The 19549-nt window shown below is 44.3% G+C and overlaps 1 protein-coding gene across 1 annotated transcript in view; it reads left to right on the forward strand.

The window, feature by feature from the left end:
• Positions 1–19549, forward strand: part of TENM1 (teneurin transmembrane protein 1) — a 696753-nt gene that overhangs the window by 204402 nt on the left and 472802 nt on the right. Inside the window, exon 3 of the mRNA XM_030210273.1 lies at positions 11931–12168. Within this exon, the coding sequence (XP_030066133.1) occupies positions 11931–12168 (238 nt within the window). The remainder of the gene's footprint in view (positions 1–11930; positions 12169–19549) is intronic.

Consider the following 19549-nt stretch of genomic DNA (forward strand, 5'->3'; position numbering starts at 1 on the left):
GCGCCCATTTCCCGGCCCATTAAAAAAGCCCTTTTTCCCAGCCGCGGTAAAAAATGACCCAACCTGCACCCAAAACACGCGTCCACACTACCGCAGGCCACTTTTTTTTACTGCGGCTTAGTAAAAGGACCCCTTCTGTCTTTCCCAGTCACTGATATTCGTGTTTAACTGGTGAGTGACATTTAACGTCAGCAAAGATTACCTTGGCACTCTTCACATAGCTGCCCTTTGACTAAGCTGTTAGGCGCTAACATGTGCCTGACGCAGTTTAAAATGGTGCACCGGGGAATGCGCTCAGATATCCTGCTGCAACTGCCAAATTAGCTCTAAAATGTTTTTTTTGGGGGGGGGAGGGGGTTTGTCAGAGAGGAGAAAGTGAGCGTTCGTTTTTGCGAAACAGCACAACCATATTAGCATTCACACAGTTTTTTTTTTTTTAAATAGCCGTGAACTAATGACAACATTAGCATATTACTATTCATTTTTTTAAAAAAGAAAGAAAATTGACCATTTTACTTCTGTGGCAAAAATGGCCTTAGCGTGCGGGAAGAACCCTCGCAAGGGCACGCTAAGGCTTCTTTTTGCCACTGCTTAGTAAAAGGACTCCCTAATGCCATGGATATCTGGTGGTGGGAGGGGCAGAGTTGGAGCAGAACTGTGAGTTATCGGGGCCCTGTCAGTATTCGGTGCTGATGGGCAGATACAAATCCGACCATGTAAAACTGCACAAATAACTGTCTTGACCATGGCTGGATATTTACCGTGTGCTGGCACTGAATATCAGCTGGCACCTGGATTTTTTAGTGCTAGAGTCCAAATATGGGCCAGCACTGAATATCCAGATCTAAATCATTAATAAAAATTCAGAACACCATGAGCTGAATATCTACCCCTAGATCAGTGGTTCCCAGACTTTCTCGAGTCACAGCTCCCCTAGGCTGCACATTTCCTCTTAAGTCTCACCCCGCCCAGGCCCCCACCTCCGCCCCCAACAGCATTGAGTCCTACCTTTGCTGGCAGGGTTGCCCAAGCCCCACCAGCTGAAGAGATCTACTGCCTGAGGCCCAAGCTCCAAGCTCCATGCTGTTTCGGCATCAAGCAAATTGGTGGCATGCTTCACCCACCAATGCCAGCATTCCCATGCATGTCCTCCTTCTCTTCCCCCTTTCCATCTAGCATCTGTCTTCACTCTTTCCCCACTTTCATCCAGCCTCTGCGCTGTCTCTTCCTCCCCTTTCATTCAGCCTAAGATCCCATATTAACCCATTCAGCATTTTCCCTTTTGCTCTCTCTCTGTTTCTTCTCCATAAGTACATAAGTGTTGCCATACTGGGACAGATCAAAGGTCCATAAAGCCCAGCATCCTGTTTCTAAGTGGTCAATCCAGGTCACAAGTACCTGGCAAGTTTACAAAAAAGTACAATACATTTTATGCTGCTTATCCCACCTTTCTCCCCTTCTCTCTTTGTGTTTCTTCTTCCCTATCCAGCATTACACCATTCTTTCTTTCTCTCCTCCTTCATCCTTCATTACCCCCATCTCGTTCTCTCCGGCTATCTTTCTCTGCCCCTCTCCCCAAGCCACCATCACTCCTGGCTTTCTCTCTGCCTCCTTCCCACCCCCTCCCATTCACCCTCTGCAGATTGCCCTCATCCGCAGCAGGCAAGAAACATCAGTTTAATGGGAAGACCCTGGGACAAGTTTCCTGCATGCATTGTCACTAGCTCTGCTGGTCACACTCATTGGATGCAGAAAATTTGCTTTGGAGGAAGTGTGACTGTCAGAGCTAATGGTGGTGTGTGCAGGAAACTGGTCCCATGGTCTTCACTTTGCTTAGTTCTGCAGCCTTGGACAACAATGGGCCTCTCAATGCTGGAACCAAAAGAGAGAGAGAGGGGAATGTCATAGTTGAAGCTCAGTGGGAAAGTATCAGCGGCACCCCTGAGAGTTAGCTGCGGGCACAGCAGGGTGCCACTGTGCACAGTTTGGGAACTACTGTCCTAGACATTTAACCAAAGCACTATTTATTTGCTTATGGGAAAAGGGAAATAGGACTTGATATACTGCCTTTCTGTGGTTTTTGCAACTACATTCAAAGCGGTTTACATAGTATATACTACTACTACTACTTATCACTTCTATAGCGCTGCAAGGCATACGCAGCGCTGTACACCATACATGAAAAGACAGTCCCTGCTCAAAGAGCTCACAATCTAAATATGGAATGTTGCTAGTAGAATAGCAACATTCCATGTAGAATCTGAAATAGTAGCAACAGAATCTCCAATAGTAGCAACATTCCATGTAGAATCTCAAGTAATAGCAACATTCCAGAATCTCAAATAGTAACAACATCCCATGTTCCACTGCACTAACCACTAGGCTACTCCTCCACTAGCAACATTCCATCTAGAAGCCTGCCCTTGCAGATCAGCAATGTGGCCGCGCAGGCTTCTGTTTCTGTGAGTCTGATGTCCTGCACGTACGTACGTGCAGGACGTCAGACTCGCAGAAACAGAAGCCTGCGCGGCCACGTTCCTGATCTGCAAGGGCAGGCTTCTACATTACTATTACTACTTATCACTTCTATAGCGCTACAAGGCATACGCAGGTCTGTACACCATACACGAAAAGGCAGTCCCTGCTCAAAGAGCTTACAATCTAAATAAGACAGGTAAACAGACAGAACAATTAAGAGGTAAGGGAATTAAAGAGGTGGAGTACAGGACAAGTGAGTAGTGGCTAGGAGTCAAAAGCAGTGTCAAAGAGGTGGGCTTTTAGCCTGGACTTGAAAACGGCCAAAGACGGGGCTAGACGTACAGGCTCGGGAAGTCTATTCCAGGCGTGAGGTGCAGCGAGATAAAAGGAACGGAGTCTGGAATTAGCAGTAGAGGAGAAGGGGACAGACAAGAGAGATCTATCTGCAGAGCAGAGTGCCCGAGGGGGGGCGTAGGGAAAGACAAGAGTGGAGAGGTACTGGGGAGCGGCAGAGTGAATGCACTTATAGGTCAGTAAGAGAAATACTTATTTGTACCTGGGGCTATGGAGGGTTAAGTGACTTGCCCAGAGTCACAAGGAGCTGCAGTGGGAATCAAACCCAGTCTGCTGCACTAACCACTAGGCTTACTCCTCCACTCTATATGGTTAGAGTTGCCAAATATAGGCAAGTTGAAGGTTTTGTTTTAACAAAGTAGATTCTTCCTTTCACTGAAGAATTCCTTTAAAATGCACACCACTGTTGTCGGTGTTATATAATGTTTTTCTTTAAGTGTACTCTTCTCTCAATAAATTATGGACTAATATAGCTGTTTTTGTTAATAATCATAAAATTTTCACAATCAACAATTCTCAGTGCCTAAAATAACAAGAGATGAGAGTTAATTTACATAAATAATACATTTAGTGCCAAATGGTAATATGTCTAAAAAAAGTACTACTAAAATCAATTTATGCTTTATGTATGAATTAAATATGGAGGTTTTAAATATCATTATGTATCATATGTTTCTTCCATATTTCATTATGAGCCAAACGGTAATATGCCTTCTGGTAAATAATAAAACAGTTCAATTATCCACTTTGGAGGTAATTTTAGAAGTTATTTGCATATATGAAAAGAGGTTTATGTGCAGAAATGACTAAGGAACCCTTTTACTAAAGGTTTGCTGCGCGGCAAGCCGGAACTACCTCCAGGCCAACGCGGATGGTCGGCAGCAGTTCCACACCCAGCGTGTGCCATTTCTGGCGCTAGCAGAAATATTGAAAAAAATATCTCCACAAGAGGTTACCCGGCGGTAATCGGCCATCATTGCCCCCCAGCCCGGTTACCACTGGGTTAGCGAGGGAGCTCTTACCGCCACCAAGCGCAGCCCCCCTGAAATGGCCACGCGGCAAGTGCGAACTTACCACACAGCCGTTTCATTTTTGGTTATTTTCACCCGCTGTGGTAAAAGGGGCCTGGAGTGAAGCCTGTGAAAACTGGGATTACATTAATCAGTGGGATTTGAATTAGAGACTTAAGTACAGTGATACCTTGGTTTTCGTTGATAATCCATCCGAAAACAATCAATGAAAACCGAAACAGACGAAAACCGAGGCAATTATTTCCATATGAATCAATGTAAATCCAATGAGCATGAGAACGCGTGGGTTGCCCTTTGTTTTCACAAAATTAGCAGCGAAAACCCAGGCAACCAACGAAATCTGAGACAAAATTTTCACTGAAAAAATCAACAAAAACCGAAACCGACGATAACCGAAGTCAACGAAAACTGAGGTTTCACTGTATATGTATTGTTAAATAACTTCTGGTTTTTAAAAGAGAAAGAATGTAATCAGATGTATTATTTCTAACTAATATTGTACAATAAGTATGTTTTCAATGAAATTATTTGACTATACACCGTATTGGCCTTGAAGAAGCCAACCAGATGATCAATGTGGAATAATGAATTAGACGAGTAATATCTGGGGATAATCAGGTTAATACCATTTTTTTTTCTGTTTACTGTTTAATTGATCTCCTTGTCTTGTTTCACTCTCCCTATTTATTGGTCTAAGGAAGAGAATAGAATTACCTGACTAAAATAATTCCTATATATTACTTTCTCTGTATTTCCGGCAAGTTGTTTTATCACTTGTAAAAATTTAAATGGTTATAAATAAAAAAATTTTAAAAGGGGGGGGGGGGGCTGGGCATGTGGCAAAAATGGCCACTGCCGACAGTGCAGGGCCCCTTTTACCGCAGCTTAGTAAAAGGGCCCATAACATAATTACCTGAAGCATACGCAAGTAAAATTATGGATTCTGTATGTGGTGCTTTAAGTTGCTGTTCTAAATTTGGGCACACTTGGTTCATTTATTTTTAGGACCAAGTCTCAAAAAAGTGCCCCAATTGACCAGATGACCACTGGAGGGAATCGGGGATCACCTCCCCTTACTCCCCCAGTGGTCACCAACCCTCTCCCACCAAAAAAAAACAAAAACTTTTTTGCTAGCCTCTATGCCAGCCTGAAATGTCATACCTAGCTCCCTGACAGCAGTATGCAGGTCCCTGGAGCAGTTTTTTGTGGGTGCAGGTTAGAAGTTAGAAGTTCAGCACACATCATTACAAAATACGCTTAGCAAGTTGTGCATCTAAATTCTAATTAGTGCCAATTAATGCTCTTTATTGCGTAAGTGCTGTTATCAGCGCTCATTAGCTTGTTAAGCTTATTAAGTCATGTCCATTGTTATAGAATTCGCACCAATTTTGGTGCAGATCTCTAGGTGCACTATATAGAATCCAGGAGAAAGGGCCAGATTTTATATATGATGCCTAAAAAATCCACGTGTAACACAATTTTGACTAAGCGTATTCTATAAAATTTAGGCACGGTATATAGAATATACTTAGTTGATCTCATAGCTCCTAAATCTAGGCGCACCCATTTACACCAATGAAAACCTGGCATAAATCCTGGCGTGTAGATTTACATGCAGTGGCTCATATTCTATAACTATGCATGTACATTTTAGAACATCCACAAAATGCCCATGTCCCTGCCCATAACAATGTCCCTTTTGAACTGCATGCATACATTTTGAACTGTGTACTTTAGAATTTAGGCGCAGTTCATTACAGAATGTGCTTAGTGAGTTGTGCGTGTAACTTGTAATTATTGCCAATTAGTGCTCATCATTGCTTTTTAAGTGCTGTTAAAAACGCTGATTGGCTTGTTAAGCCAATTAAGTTACATTCCTAGTTATAGAATACGCCTGGATTTTGGCGCTTATCTCTAGGCGTGCTACATAGAATACCCAGAAAAGGGCCTTTAAGTTTATGTTCCTAAATGTATGCTCTTAAAATTTACACTGCTAAATTTATGCTCCTAAATTACGAGCCTAATCTATGCTCCAAAATGGATTACACTTGTAATTTAGGAGTAATTCTATAAAGTGGCACCTAGAGTAGGCACCACTTAAGTGCATCAAATGTGCCATTAATTGACAGGTAGGTGCCTTTCAGGCTTATTTTCGGAAGAGAAGGGCGCCCATCTTCCGACACAAATCAGGAGATGGGTGTCCTTCTCTCAGGGTCGCCCAAATTGGCATAATCAAAAGCCGATTTTGGGCATCCTCAACTGCTTCCCGTCGCGGGGGCGTGTTGGCACTGTAGCGAAGGCGGGACTAGGGCGTGATTAAGAGATAGGCGTCCTTGGCCGATAATGGAAAAAAGAAGGGTATCCCTGGCAAGCACTTGGCTGACTTTACGTGGTCCATTTTCTCTTGCGACCAAGCCGTGAAAAGGTGCCCAAACTGACCAGATGACCACCAGAGGGTATCGGGGATGACCTCCGCTTACTCCCCCAGTGGTCACCAACCCCCTCCCACCCTAAAAAAAATCTTTAAAAAAATTTTTTGACAGCCTCAAATGTCATACCCAGCTCCATGACAGCAATATGCAGATCTCTGGAGCAGTTTTAGTGGGTGCAGTGCACTTCAGGCAGGCGGACCCAGGCCCATCCCCCCCTACCTGTTACACTTGTGGTGGTAAATGTGAGCCCTCCAAAACCCACCCGAAACCCACTATACCCACATGTAGGTGCCCCCTTCACTCCTTAGGGCTATGGTAGTGGTGTACAGTTGTGGGGAGTGGGTTTGGGGGGGGGGTTGGGGGGCTCAGCACCCAAGGTAAGAGAGCTGTGTACCTGGGAGCAATTTGTGAAGTCCACCGCAGTGCCCCCTAGGGTGCTCGGTTGGTGTCTTGGCATGTGAGCGGGACCAGTGCACTACGAATTCTGGCTCCTTCCACGACCAAAGGACTTGGATTTGGTCGTTTTTGAGATGGGCATCCTCGGTTTCCATTATGGCCGAAGACCAGGGACGACCATCTCTAAGGTCGACCATCTCAACATTTAGGTCGACTATCTCTAAGGTCAACCTAAATGTTGAGATTTGGGTGTCCCCAACCATATTATCAAAATGAAAGATGGACGCCCATCTTGTTTCGATAATACGGCTTTCCCTGCCCCTTCGCGGGGCTGTCCTGCAAGGACAACCTCATGAAAACTTGGGCACCCCATTCGATTATGCCCCTCTTTGTACACTAGGCACTATTTTATAAGGAGTTTGTAGCGTATGCTAAAAATAAGCATGCGCTAAACGCTAAAGACACCCATATATTCCTATGGGCATCTCTAGTGTTTAGCGCGTGCTAAAAATGCTAGCGTGCCTTTGTAAAAGACCCCCTAAAGTAGGACCTAAGTGCCGTAGAATCTAACTGCAAGGGGGCATACACATGGGTGGAATATGGGTAGCTATGGGTGTGTCTTGAAGATGGGTGCATAGTTTATAGAATACTAGAAATACATCACTTGGTGCATCTGGTCATGCCAACTTATGTCTGCCATTGACATGGCATAAGAGGGTATACCTAAACCTATGTGCGCCAGTGCCAACTGTATGCTAGTATTCTATAATGGAATCTTAGTGGCAAGTGTAGAGGAGTAGCCTAGTGGTTAGTGCAGTGGACTTTGATCCTGGGCAACTGGGTTCAATTCCCACTGTAGCTCCTTGTGACTCTGGGCAAGTCACTTAACCCTCCATTGCCCCTGGCACAAAATACGTACCTGAATATATGTAAACCGCTTTGAATGTTGTTGCAAAAACCTCAGAAAGGCGGTATATCAAGTCCCATTTCCCTTTCCCTATATGAGATTCTACATGGAATGTTGCTACTGTTGGAGATTCTAGATGGAATGTTGCTACTATTGAGATTCTGTTGCTACTATTTGAGATTCTACATGGGATGTTGCTACTATTGGAGATTCTAGATGGAATGTTGCTACTATTGAGATTCTGTTGCTACTATTTGAGATTCTACATGGAATGTTGCTATTCCACTAGCAACATTCCATGCAGAAGCCTGCCCTTGCAGATCAGCAACACGGCCGCACAGGCTTCTGTTTCTGTGAGTCTGACGTCCTCACGTACTCGCAGAAACAGAAGCCTGTGCGGCCGCATTGCTGATCTGCAAGTGTAGGCTTCTACATGGAATGTTGCTAGTGGAGGAGTAGCCTAGTGGTTAGTGCAGTGGACCTTGATCCTGGGCAACTGGGTTCAATTCCCACTGTAGCTCCTTGTGACTCTGGATATGTCACTTAACCCTCCATTGCCCCAGGTGCTAATAAGTACCTGTATATATGATGTAAACTGCATTGAATGTAGTTGCAAAAACCACCGAAAGGCTGTATATCAAGTCCCACTTTCCCATCATAAGCACACAGTATTAAAGCACCTAGACTGAGGGGCCAGTTTATAGAATTGCAGCCAAAAATAGCTTCATTGCTCTAGAGATCACATTTCCGCAGGCAATTAAAAATGTGACTGGAATTTCTCTTTGCTTCACTGGTAAAACGTTTTATAATAATCAATGCGGTAACTCTAACCGGCATAATGCAGATTTGAATCCCGTTTGGTGAATGAAATTTGCCCTTAGGAGAACAATTTATTGTTAAATGAGTCATTGTTATGAATATCCGATCCTATGTTTACCTCCATCCTTTGTTTGTCCACACATTTCTTAGGTGCATGGAATACTATCACAAAAATATGACTGCCACTTATCTGCAAATAAAAATGTTTACAAGTGCTAATCCACTGTCACCTGATTGTGAAACAGCTCATTGCTAAGTGCTAATTAGAACTTAACACCAGAGAAGGCTAGAAAAGCATGTTATACTCCTAAAACCAGGGCATTGTATTCATTCACAACAGACACATTTTGGACTGCGTTCTTCTTCATGGTTCATCTGGCCCAGCTTCCTGTTTCCATCAATGGCCAATCCAGTTCACAAGTACCTGGCAGAAACCCAAATCATAACATCCATTTTTTTTAGCCTCCAGATGGTGATAGGGAAATATTTGATTTTTTTTTAATGTATATACTGAAGGTTGTAAAAAGAAGTATTTCTTAGATATTTATTTAAAAAAAACAACCCAGTAACTTCAGTTGCCATGTGATTTTGTTTTTGATGGGCATATATTTCTTGAAAGCTTGTCAGAAATGTATGTAAGTCTAATAAAGATGTGTGATCTACAACTTGTTTGTTGACCTGGGGCCTTAGTATTCACACAGATATATTGGGGGGGGGGGGGGGGGGAGGTCTTCAACCTGGGGAGCCCTTACCGATGAATGGGGGAGGGGGGAACTACAGCTGGAGATGCCTTGGGTAAATCTCTTCATAAAGGTGGTTAATAAATCCCAATAAATCAATAAAATAATGGGATGAGGATGCATTTGCACAGGACATAGTCAGAGCTGTGGAGTCCCAGCAAGCCTTCAACCTAGATTTACACCAGCCTTAGGTAGAAGAGAGCATATTCTATGGTGGTCCCCTCTTTTGCCCATCTATGTACTATAGTGCATTAATGCTAAAACTGTTATGCAACGTATTTTAATGCACTTGTCCGTGTTAGCATCAATGGAGACATTTTTTTCTTCAGCTCTGTCTCTGCAAATTCATGCAAAGCAGCTTATGAGTATTTAAATGGGTTAATGTAAATCGTGTTAAGAAACCCAATTTAACCCAGCAGTAATACTAAAAACATAGCTACAATTCTGGAGGTGTATTAAGATGTAGCATTAACCTCTAATCTAAAGATTTCTGTCATCAGGTCTAAGTCTACCAGGTCAAATGCACAAGTAAGGTCAAATTGAATTACAATAGCGCATTGACCTTTACGTAGTGATTCCTTACCATAAGCTATCAGGGCTGACACTGTAGTCTCCGTACTGTGGTTCCTCCTGAAACCTGTCTGTGAAAAGGGTAAAATATCTACCGTATGTAAATGTACACAAACTAGCTGTGAAGAAGAGAGCCTTCCACGGAATGTCAGACTTTGTCCTGGGGAAAGTGGTTTTGTGACTCAAAATGTTGAGCAAATCTCAACCATCATAATCTCCTCCAAGCCGCAGGTCCAAAAGACAAGTTAGTTGGGGGTTATGCATGACTTCGAGCAAGTATATAGCCCTTCAGGGTATACATGTATTCTGTATATTTTTACGGCAAGTGTATTGCCTTAAAAATATACGGAATACATGTATACTCTGAAGGGCTATAATATATATGAGGAAGAGAATCAGAAAAGGTAAAACTCAAAAGGAACAAAGGATTCTGTATAGACAAAACTATGGGCAGTGGGCAATTTGTAGACAAATTATAAACAAAAAAAAAATCAAAAATAAGGCGGAAAAAGCCTCAAGAAGCTCCCAGCCAAAAGCTGCAAAAGCAGGACTTCTCCATCATCGACAAAAAAGCTCCTTAATAGACAGCATCAGAAAAATAACTTTGCTAAACCAGGCTTATCAAAAAATAATATATAACAGCTATCAATACTTAACTGTGGGGTCTCTTCCTTCTATAACAAATCAGACCATGACCAATAATGGCCAGCGTTTCGTCAAGCTGCATCAGGGTCAAATGGTCAAACGAATTTCAACGCCGTTCATAATCATACAGAACTGAAATTCTTTTGACCCTCAGCTGTATGCGGTGACTGAGCTGCTCACAGCCTCAGTCTGACTCTAACCCCAGATATTTAATATCCGGGTATCAGAAGCACCTGCAAATATTCAGACCGGAGCCCAGTTATCTTCAGCACATAAAGTTAGCATAGTTATTTTGCTGTCCTAACTTTATATAGTTACTTAGCCAGTTAGCAAGCTGAAAATCGCCACTAACCAGCTAAGAAGGTGCACCATCCATGCTCTATTCCCAGCCCACCCCGATCCTAACCAGATAGGAGATGGCTGGTTAACAGCAATATTCAGCAGAACTAACTTGTTAAGTGCTGCTGAATATCAGGTGCCAGATTACTCAGCAAGGTTTAACCAGGCAGGAGCCTCTGTAGCTGGTGGGCCTAGGGGCAGAATGGGTGGGCTCAAAATGTCCTCTCTACTCTCTGCCCTCCTGCTTTCCACACCTTCACACCCCTCAACATGCTCGCCACCCTCAACTCACAATATAAATACCTGGGCTGATGGGAATCCCCAAGCCGCCCCCAGCTGAAGACCTCCTCCAGTCCTTCAAAGGCACTCAGAACATCATGCTGTCAAGTTTGACAGTCAATCTTCTTGACCCCAAGCTAGCACCTAGAGCATGCTCACTTGCCACACATGTGCAAAAACTGAGCATTCATGAGATGCTGGAAGTAAGCATGCACTTGGTGCCAGCTCGGGCTCAGCATGGCATTCTGAGCACCTTTAGAGGACTTGAGGAGGTCTTAAGCTGGTGGGGCTTGGGTTTTCCATGCCAGCTCAGGTATGTATATTGTGAGTTGAGGAGGAGGGCATGGGTGAGGAGGGCAAGGAGGGAGTAGAGAGTGGGGGTGGGGTGGAGTTGACATTTTGTGCCCACCCATTCTGCCCCTAGGCCCACCCAAAATCTGCTGTCTGACTATGCTACTGACTGTAACCTAAATTGGCATGACTGCTACTTCACTTTTGTTTGGCAATTTTGCAATGCTTGCATGTAAATTTGAGTTTAAAACTGTAGTGTACATGATTTTGTAAGCTTCAAGGACATGGTACAGACAGATTAAGGCTGTGCCACTTGGCTTGTTGTCTAGTATAGTTGGAAGAATAGCCCACTGGTTTGTGCAACTGGCTTTGATCCTAGTGACCTGGGCTTAATTCCCACTACAGCTCCTTGTGACCTTGGGCAAGTCACTTAACCCTCCATTGGCCCAGGTACAAAAAAACTTATATTGTGAGCCCTCTAGAAACAGAGGAAGTACCTGCGTATATTGTGTACAGTGCTGGCGTATGTCTAGTAGTGCTATAGAAATAACTAATAGTAGCATTGAAATTCTATTGAATGTGATGTGTGTTTCCAACTGATGTTAGGTGATAATTCTGTGTGTTCTTTTCTGGTTTGCTTGCCTCCTAGATATACCGGGCAGTCCACACAACCAATTCACATTCAGGCCTCTTCCACCTCCTCCGCCTCCTCCACACGCGTGCACCTGCAGCAGACAGCCTTCTCTAAAAGCAGACACCCTTCAGCGGAGCTCAACAACTCACAGCCAAGCCAGTCCTGCTGCTCCTGTTCCTCCCACCAGCTCTCAAGACTCCATGCACCTACACAACAGCTGGGTCTTGAACAGTAACATCCCACTGGAAACCAGGTATGTAGCAACCGTTTACAGAGAACTCCCTTTAAAATATTCAGCATACTAAGTCATAAATATTTGAAGATTCTGCGTAAAAAAAGTGTCAGCAGTAAATTGTTAAATTAACAGATGGCGGTAATTGAAGGGCTTATTTCCAAAACCTGCTAAGTCCACTTTCGGCAAAAGATGAGCAACAGTTTTGTATGGACAACGGATATTGTTATCTACCAGTGCAATTAATCGGTGAGATGAAAAGGTGTTTGTCATTTGCCTGCAGCCAAGTTCAAATAAGATTTGTTTCCAAAATCAGTTAAGTACAGGCGGACTTAATTCCAAAATCGGATTCTGTATATGATGAATAAAGTTGCATTGCGTAGAGCTGATTTGCACATGCAACTTAAATGTTTAACAAGTTAATCAGCGCTGATAATTGGCCGTTAACGAGCAATTATCGGCACTAATTGACAGTAATTAGAATTTATGTGAGCAACTGTCTAAGCGGATTCTGTAAAGTGGTGCACATAAATTCTAATGCGTGGGTCAAAAAAGGTGGCGTAGCCATGGGAGGGGCATGGGCGAATGAATCATGGGCTTTCCCGAATAATTACACGCACTGTTATAGAATATGCCCGATCCACACCTCCATTAGACGTGGACATTTACACCAGGCTTTAGTTGGCATAAGTGGATGCACCTAAATTTTGGTTGCGGGAACGGCCGCTACATGTATTCTATAAACCTAACATTAGATGAGGTTTATTGAATAGCGCTAAGCATGTTTTTTTTTCCGGCACCATATATAGAATTCCCCCCTCTAGGGCTGTAACATTAAACAGGAATTAAATATAAATCCACATATGCATCCAACTTCTCCTACATAAGCGCGCAACTATGGAAAGCACTACCAAAGGCCATAAAAACAATGCATGACCTAACAGTCTTCCGAAAACAACTGAAAACCAACCTATTTAAGAAGGCATACCATAACGATCCATCCTAAATACTAGACAACTAGACTTTACATGAACTAGACAAAACCGAACTCTTTACGCTAGACTGATAACCTTTGCTGCTTCTAATGAAAGTTACACAATACGCACTACCACTTTATTTCTTATTATGGAATTGAACTTTCTATAGTTGATTATCTAACTTACTAGCAGTTGAGCCCGTAAAAACGGGCTGGTATTGGGGTTTTCCTTCCTCCTTCCCCCTCCCTCCCCGCGAGGTCGCCACCGCTACCGTTCCCCCCCCCCCCCGGAGTTGCCGCAATCCCTCTACCCGGCCCGGGCCCTCTCTCTCTCCGCTACTAAACTTACACATCCATTCGCCGGAACGCAGCACGCACATCAGCTGAGCTGCCGTCGGCCCTTCCTTCTCTGCCTGTGTCCCGCCCTCCTGTGACGTAACGTCAGCGAGGGCGGGACACAGGCAGGGAAGGAAGGGCCGACGGCAGCTCAGCTGATGTGCGTGCTGCGTTCCAGCGAATGGATGTGTAAATTTAGTAGCGGAGAGAGAGCCCGGGCCGGGGGGGGGAGAGGGGTAACGGTAGCGGCGACCTCGGGTGGGCAGGTGGGGGGGGAGCGGTATCAACCTCGGCGGCGCAGTTTCCCTCTCTGTCCCGCCCTCGTCATCACATATTGACGCGGGGGCGGGACAGAGAGGGAAGTTTCTACTGCGCATTTGCGAGTGAGTCGGTCACTCGCCATTTATATGTTTGATGTTACTTATTACTCAGGAACTTCAATGCAATACCACTTTGCATTCTACTTTACCATTTATGCGCCTTAATGCATTACCACTTGTAATTCTCTATCCGGAAATGGCGATCGCCATCACGGCATAATGTAAGCTAAACCCCTACGAGAAAAGTTACATTGGCTCCCAATCAAAGAACGGATCAGCTTCAAAATCTGCACTTTGGTACACAAAATTATCTACGGCGTAGTACCAGGATACATGACAGACCTAATAGATTTACCAACCAGAAACAGAATCAGATCATCACGATCATACCTAAACCTACATTAATCCCAATTGTAAAGGACTAAGATACAAAAAAATTTATGCATCCAGCTTCTCCTACATAAGCGCACAACTATGGAACGGACTCCCAAATGCTGTGAGAACAATCCGTGACCACTTAAACTTCAGGAAATCACTCAAAACTCACCTCTTCAAAAAGGCCTATCCCACTGATCCAACATAAATCCCAGCACCCAGCAACACAGCATAACTAATGATCGTACTGGACAATTTATAATCTTCATTTCCTTTGACCCCTTGATGCCTGATCCACACCTACCTCATCTGACCACAATATAACTTTATATCTGCTATCAACCGAATTGGCAAACGCCGCTACGGTACTATATAAGCCACATTGAGCCTGCAAATAGGTGGGAAAATGTGGGGTACAAATGTAACAAAATAAAATAATCTTAGCACTAAGATGCTGTTACAGAATATTTACTAAGCACATGGCATTGGGGCACCTACACTGAGGCACCGAGATAGATAGATAGATAGATAGATAGATAGATAGATAGATAGATAGATAGATAGATAGATATGTAACCCAGGTCTCACTGTCACAAGCTTAGTTCCCTTCAAGGGCTTGGACCCCCCCCCCCCCCACACCACCACCAGTATTACTACTACTACTACTACTTGACATTTCTAAAGCGCTACTAGGGTTACGCAGCCCTGTACAATTTAACATAGAAGGACAGTCCCTGCTCAAGGAGCTTACAATCTAAAGGACAAATGTACAGTCAGTCAAATAGGGGCAGTCAAATTGGGGCAGTCTAGGTTTCCTGAAAGGTATAAAGGTTAGGTGCCGAAAGCATTGAAGAGGTGGGCTTTGAGCAAAGATTTGAAGATGGGTAGGGAGGGGGCTTGGCGTAAGGGCTCAGGAAGTTTATTCCAAGCATAGGGTGAGGCGAGGCAGAATGAGCGGAGCCTGGAGTTGGCGGTGGTGGAGAAGGGTACTGAGAGGAGGGATTTGTCCTGTGAGCGGAGGTTACGGGCGGGAACGTAAGGGGAAATGAGGGTAGAGAGGTAATGAGGGGCTGCAGACTGAGTGCATTTGTAGGTAAGAAGGAGAAGCTTGAACTGTATGCGGTATCTGATTGGAAGCCAGTGAAGTGACCTGAGGAGAGGGGTGATATGAGTATATCGGTTCAGGCGGAATATAAGACGTGCAGCAGAGTTCTGAACGGGTTGAAGGGGGGATAGATGGCTAAGTGGGAGGCCAGTGAGGAGTGGGTTGCAGTAGTCAAGGCGAGAGGTAATGAGAGCGTGGACGAGAGTACGGGTGGTGTGCTCAGAGAGGAAAGGGTGAATTTTGCTGATGTTAAAGAGAAAGAAGTGACAGGTCTTGGCTATATGCTGGATATGCGCAGAGAAGGAGAGGGAGGAGTCAAAGATGACTCCGAGGTTGCAGGCAGATGAGATGGGGAGGATGAGGGTGCCATCAACTGAGATAGAGACCTGGGCCACAGGGAAACACGTTTTACCTTTCTCAGTATCTCTCCAACTCACACAGTCACAAATATCTCCATTCGAACTTGGGCTTTGGACAGGGCTGGAATAGAGATCTGGAAATCAATGTGGAATTAAGTGGGGCTTCCCAATGGTACTTTTCCAGTCCGGGGAGCAAATGTCCTCACTCCCACTATTAGAACCACACTGTACTATAAGGATTTGATTTTATGCAATTCAACTTTACCAGGGTCGGTTTTAGACATGGTGGGACCCAGGGCAGAAATTAATGAGGGGCCCCAATCCCTGATCCCCTCTCCTCCTCCTCCCGCTGATCTCCCCACCTGCATTGCTACTACATGGTCCAGGCATTTCTTACCCTTCTCCTCACCATGGTCCATCTGCCTCCTTTCCCCTCACCTTGCAGTCTTCTTTAAAAATTTGCTTCCCTTCTCAGAGGGGCCCTGGGGCAGTAGCCATCCTCACAAGCAGCCTCCGGCTGCCCCAAAGCTTTCCCTCTCTACAGCGATCCGCCCAGGCGGAAACAGGCAATTGCGTCGGGGGGCAGATTGTGGCAGAGAGAGAAATCTTCAGGTCAGCTTGTGAGAATGGCTGCTGTGCCTGGGTCCCTTTGACAAGGGAAATACATTTTTGAAGAAGATCAGGAAGGTGAGGGGAGGGGAAGAGGAGATGGACTGTGGTGGGGAGAAGGGGAAGAGATTCTTGGACCGCGGGGCCCCTGAAGCTGTGGGGTTCAGGGAAGCTGCCATGTTTGCCCCCCCCCCCCCCCAACACCAGCCCTGAACTTTACTGGGTGGTCTGCAACATGAAGGTAAACCACTTTGTAACTCTTTATTTACACCAGGTATTGGCTTTAAGACCCTTTTCCTTTCAATCAAGACCATGTTCCACAGTCTCAGTCACTTCTCCAAACTTATATTTCCAGCCTCTCCTGCCCATTACCCATCCCTTTGAGCAACCAATAATCCAAGGCTGCTCCTGCTAATCCTAATCACCATCCGATCCGCCTTCGGGCGCAGACCCTTTTGGCTGTCCTTCTTCCAGCTATGCATTTCTCAGAGTTGCACCCTGGCCTTGATCAAGTTTCCCCTGCTCTGGTTCCTATTCCAAGCTGCGTTCCCCTTACCCACCCGGAGCGTCGCACTCCTTCTCAGTTGCTGCTTTTAGGGGCAGCAACTTCTCCTTTATTCAGCCTTGGTTTATTCTGCCTATCCAGGACTCCCCTCTGCTCCAAGGGTCCTGGCGGGGGTGCGGGCAACTAAAGACTCCCCATACAATGCAACACTCATGTTTTTCACTTTCCTTGACACCTCCCCTCAGTGTCATTTTCTATAGCTTAATCCTTAAACACACCCTTTCAGCTGGATCTCCATCCACCCACAAATACTCCTCCGTCCCCCCCAGAAACTCTGGAGAGCTATAGATAGATAGATAGATAGATAGATAGATAGATAGATAGATAGATATGAGAAAATGTTTGTGGACCCCAAGTATAATAATGTGAATTATAAATTCTTACCACGGTAGTTATTTAATTGAAACCAGTCATTTCTTTTGCATTTAAAAAAAGGATACTAATTGAACAATCCAGTGTTCCTTAAAACACAATAATGTACTAGTAGGAACAATAAGACAAATTCAGAATCAGCGTGTGAAATAGGAAGTGAAGCTCTAGTTTCCTTAGCACAATTAATTGGCTAATTAGAATCAAGTGCTTAAATAATTAGGTAACGACAAGTAATCTTTACTGCACAGTAAATATGCACAGCTGTCTGTGAACATCCTTTCCTATATAATGGTCCAAGAGGTTTTGAGTTTGGTTTTCACCACAGGGGTGATCAGAAACACATCGTGACACAATAAAAAGAAATTTCAGAAGACCTACAGACAATAGTAATTGATGCTCATCTATCTGGGATATTCATAAGATATATAGCAGATGCCCATGGCTCAGGCATTCCTCCCCCAGTCCAAACCCCCCCCCCCCCCAGAATTCTCTTCTGTCTCTCCCCAGCACTCTACCACTCTCTCTCTCTCTCTCCCCTCCCCACAGCACTTTCTCTCTTGCCTGCTAAGGCAATCACTCTCTCTCCCTCCTTCCTTATCCCCCCCCCCCCAATAGTCTCACTTTTTCTCTTTCTCCCCTCCCTTCCCCCCTAAGCATTCTCTCACTCTATTTTCCCTTCACCATCTAAGACACTCTCTATCTCTCTCCCCTTCCTTCCCCTACCCCACATCACACATTCTCTCTCTGTCCTCTCACCATTACCTTCCCTCCTCCAGACTCCCTTCTCTGTCGGTCACTTCCTTTCCCCTCCCCAGCACTCTCTATCTGTCTCTGTTTTTCTCTCTCTCTTGCTCACCCTTCCTTCCCCCCCCCCCCCCCCCCCCCCCCCCCCCCCACCATCTCCTACAGTCCACGTGGCTCACTTATTATTGGGGTTCTTTGGCGCCTTTGGCTCCTATCTGTTTAACATAGTTTGCTTACCTCCTGATGCAGCTTCCACATTACTGCTTTTTGCCTCCAACTGGGTGGATCATTCATGCTGTCCTTCCATTAGCTGTGCCCTGTGAAGTAAATCGGTTTAAGTTAGGAAAGCAAAAACAATGTCCTAATTTAAGCCTCTCGGCTACACAGATAGCAGCTGAACAGTGCCAGTACTCATATAGCAGCACTAGGGGGTGCTGTCTATGAATATTCAGTACCATCACTTCTGTGGAGAGTGGCGCTGAATATACATCGTCTTATTTTCTAGACATCTGTAGATATGGAAAGAGCTTTAGAAAACATATGCCTGATTCATCGTAAACAGGCACTGAGATATTTTGGAGTTTTGCTGTATCTTCGCCTCATTTATCATGTTTGTGAAGCTACAGTTGCTCTGGCCACTAGCCTTATAAACTGTGAATGAAGTAAAAAAAAAAAATATATATATATATATATATATGGCATCCCTCCTCATCTTAGAATCTAGAAAGTGGCCGGGACCTCATGAGAGTCACTTTTAGAGCCAGCAAACAAATCAACGTGTGGCAGCTAGATGAGCCCTTAAATTAAAGAATGCCAAAAGGTTGTAATCCCCCCCCCCTTCAAATGTCACTCTTATGGATACTATAATAAATAAGCTTGTAAATCCACCGTTTTTTTTTAACATTGCTAGTGTTCCTTTTACTGCTTTCTTGAGATTACAGTTGCCTAAACACATCTTGTATTTCTACTCTGGTGCACAGATGAATTGCAAGTCTCCTTAAATCAGACGCCAAAAAGGAAATGGTGACAAATATTTATGATTGTGGGGAGGACAAAATGTATTTTATGTGGACTGTATGTGTATCTTCTACAGGGAATTCATTTTTTTCCAGGTATTTCTTATTAAGTTACAGGTGCAAAATGCATCATTAAAAAAAAAAAATCAGTAATACATATATTTTAAATGACATGGGATTGTTTTCTTTTCTTTTTTTAATTTTAGAGGACATAGGATTTTTTTTTCCTCTTTCTACATAGTGTATGGTCTTGAGGGGAGTGGGAATATCCCATATAGGACCCTTTTTGTCAGTTAAGGATGATTTCCCATTATATAATAGATGAAAGAACAAATTATTGAGTACGGTGTATAGAACTGAAAATAACAGGCACAGTACTGAGGAACTTAGAAGACATTCACTTTTTTCCTCCATCATGGGGATAGTTTCCTAGCTTCCTGACATTATTCCTGAGTCTGCCTCAAGAGTATACATGTTCAGGTCAGTAAATCTCTCCTCGTATGTCCTGCAACTTAAATTCCATACCATTTTCATCGCTTTTTTCTGAACCGCTTCAAGTCTTTTTACATTCTTAGTAAGATACGGCCTCCAGCACTGAACACAATACTGGGGCCTCACCAACGAT

Source organism: Microcaecilia unicolor, chromosome 7, assembly GCF_901765095.1.
Source record: "Microcaecilia unicolor chromosome 7, aMicUni1.1, whole genome shotgun sequence".
In the NCBI taxonomy this organism is placed as follows: Eukaryota; Metazoa; Chordata; class Amphibia; order Gymnophiona; family Siphonopidae; genus Microcaecilia; species Microcaecilia unicolor.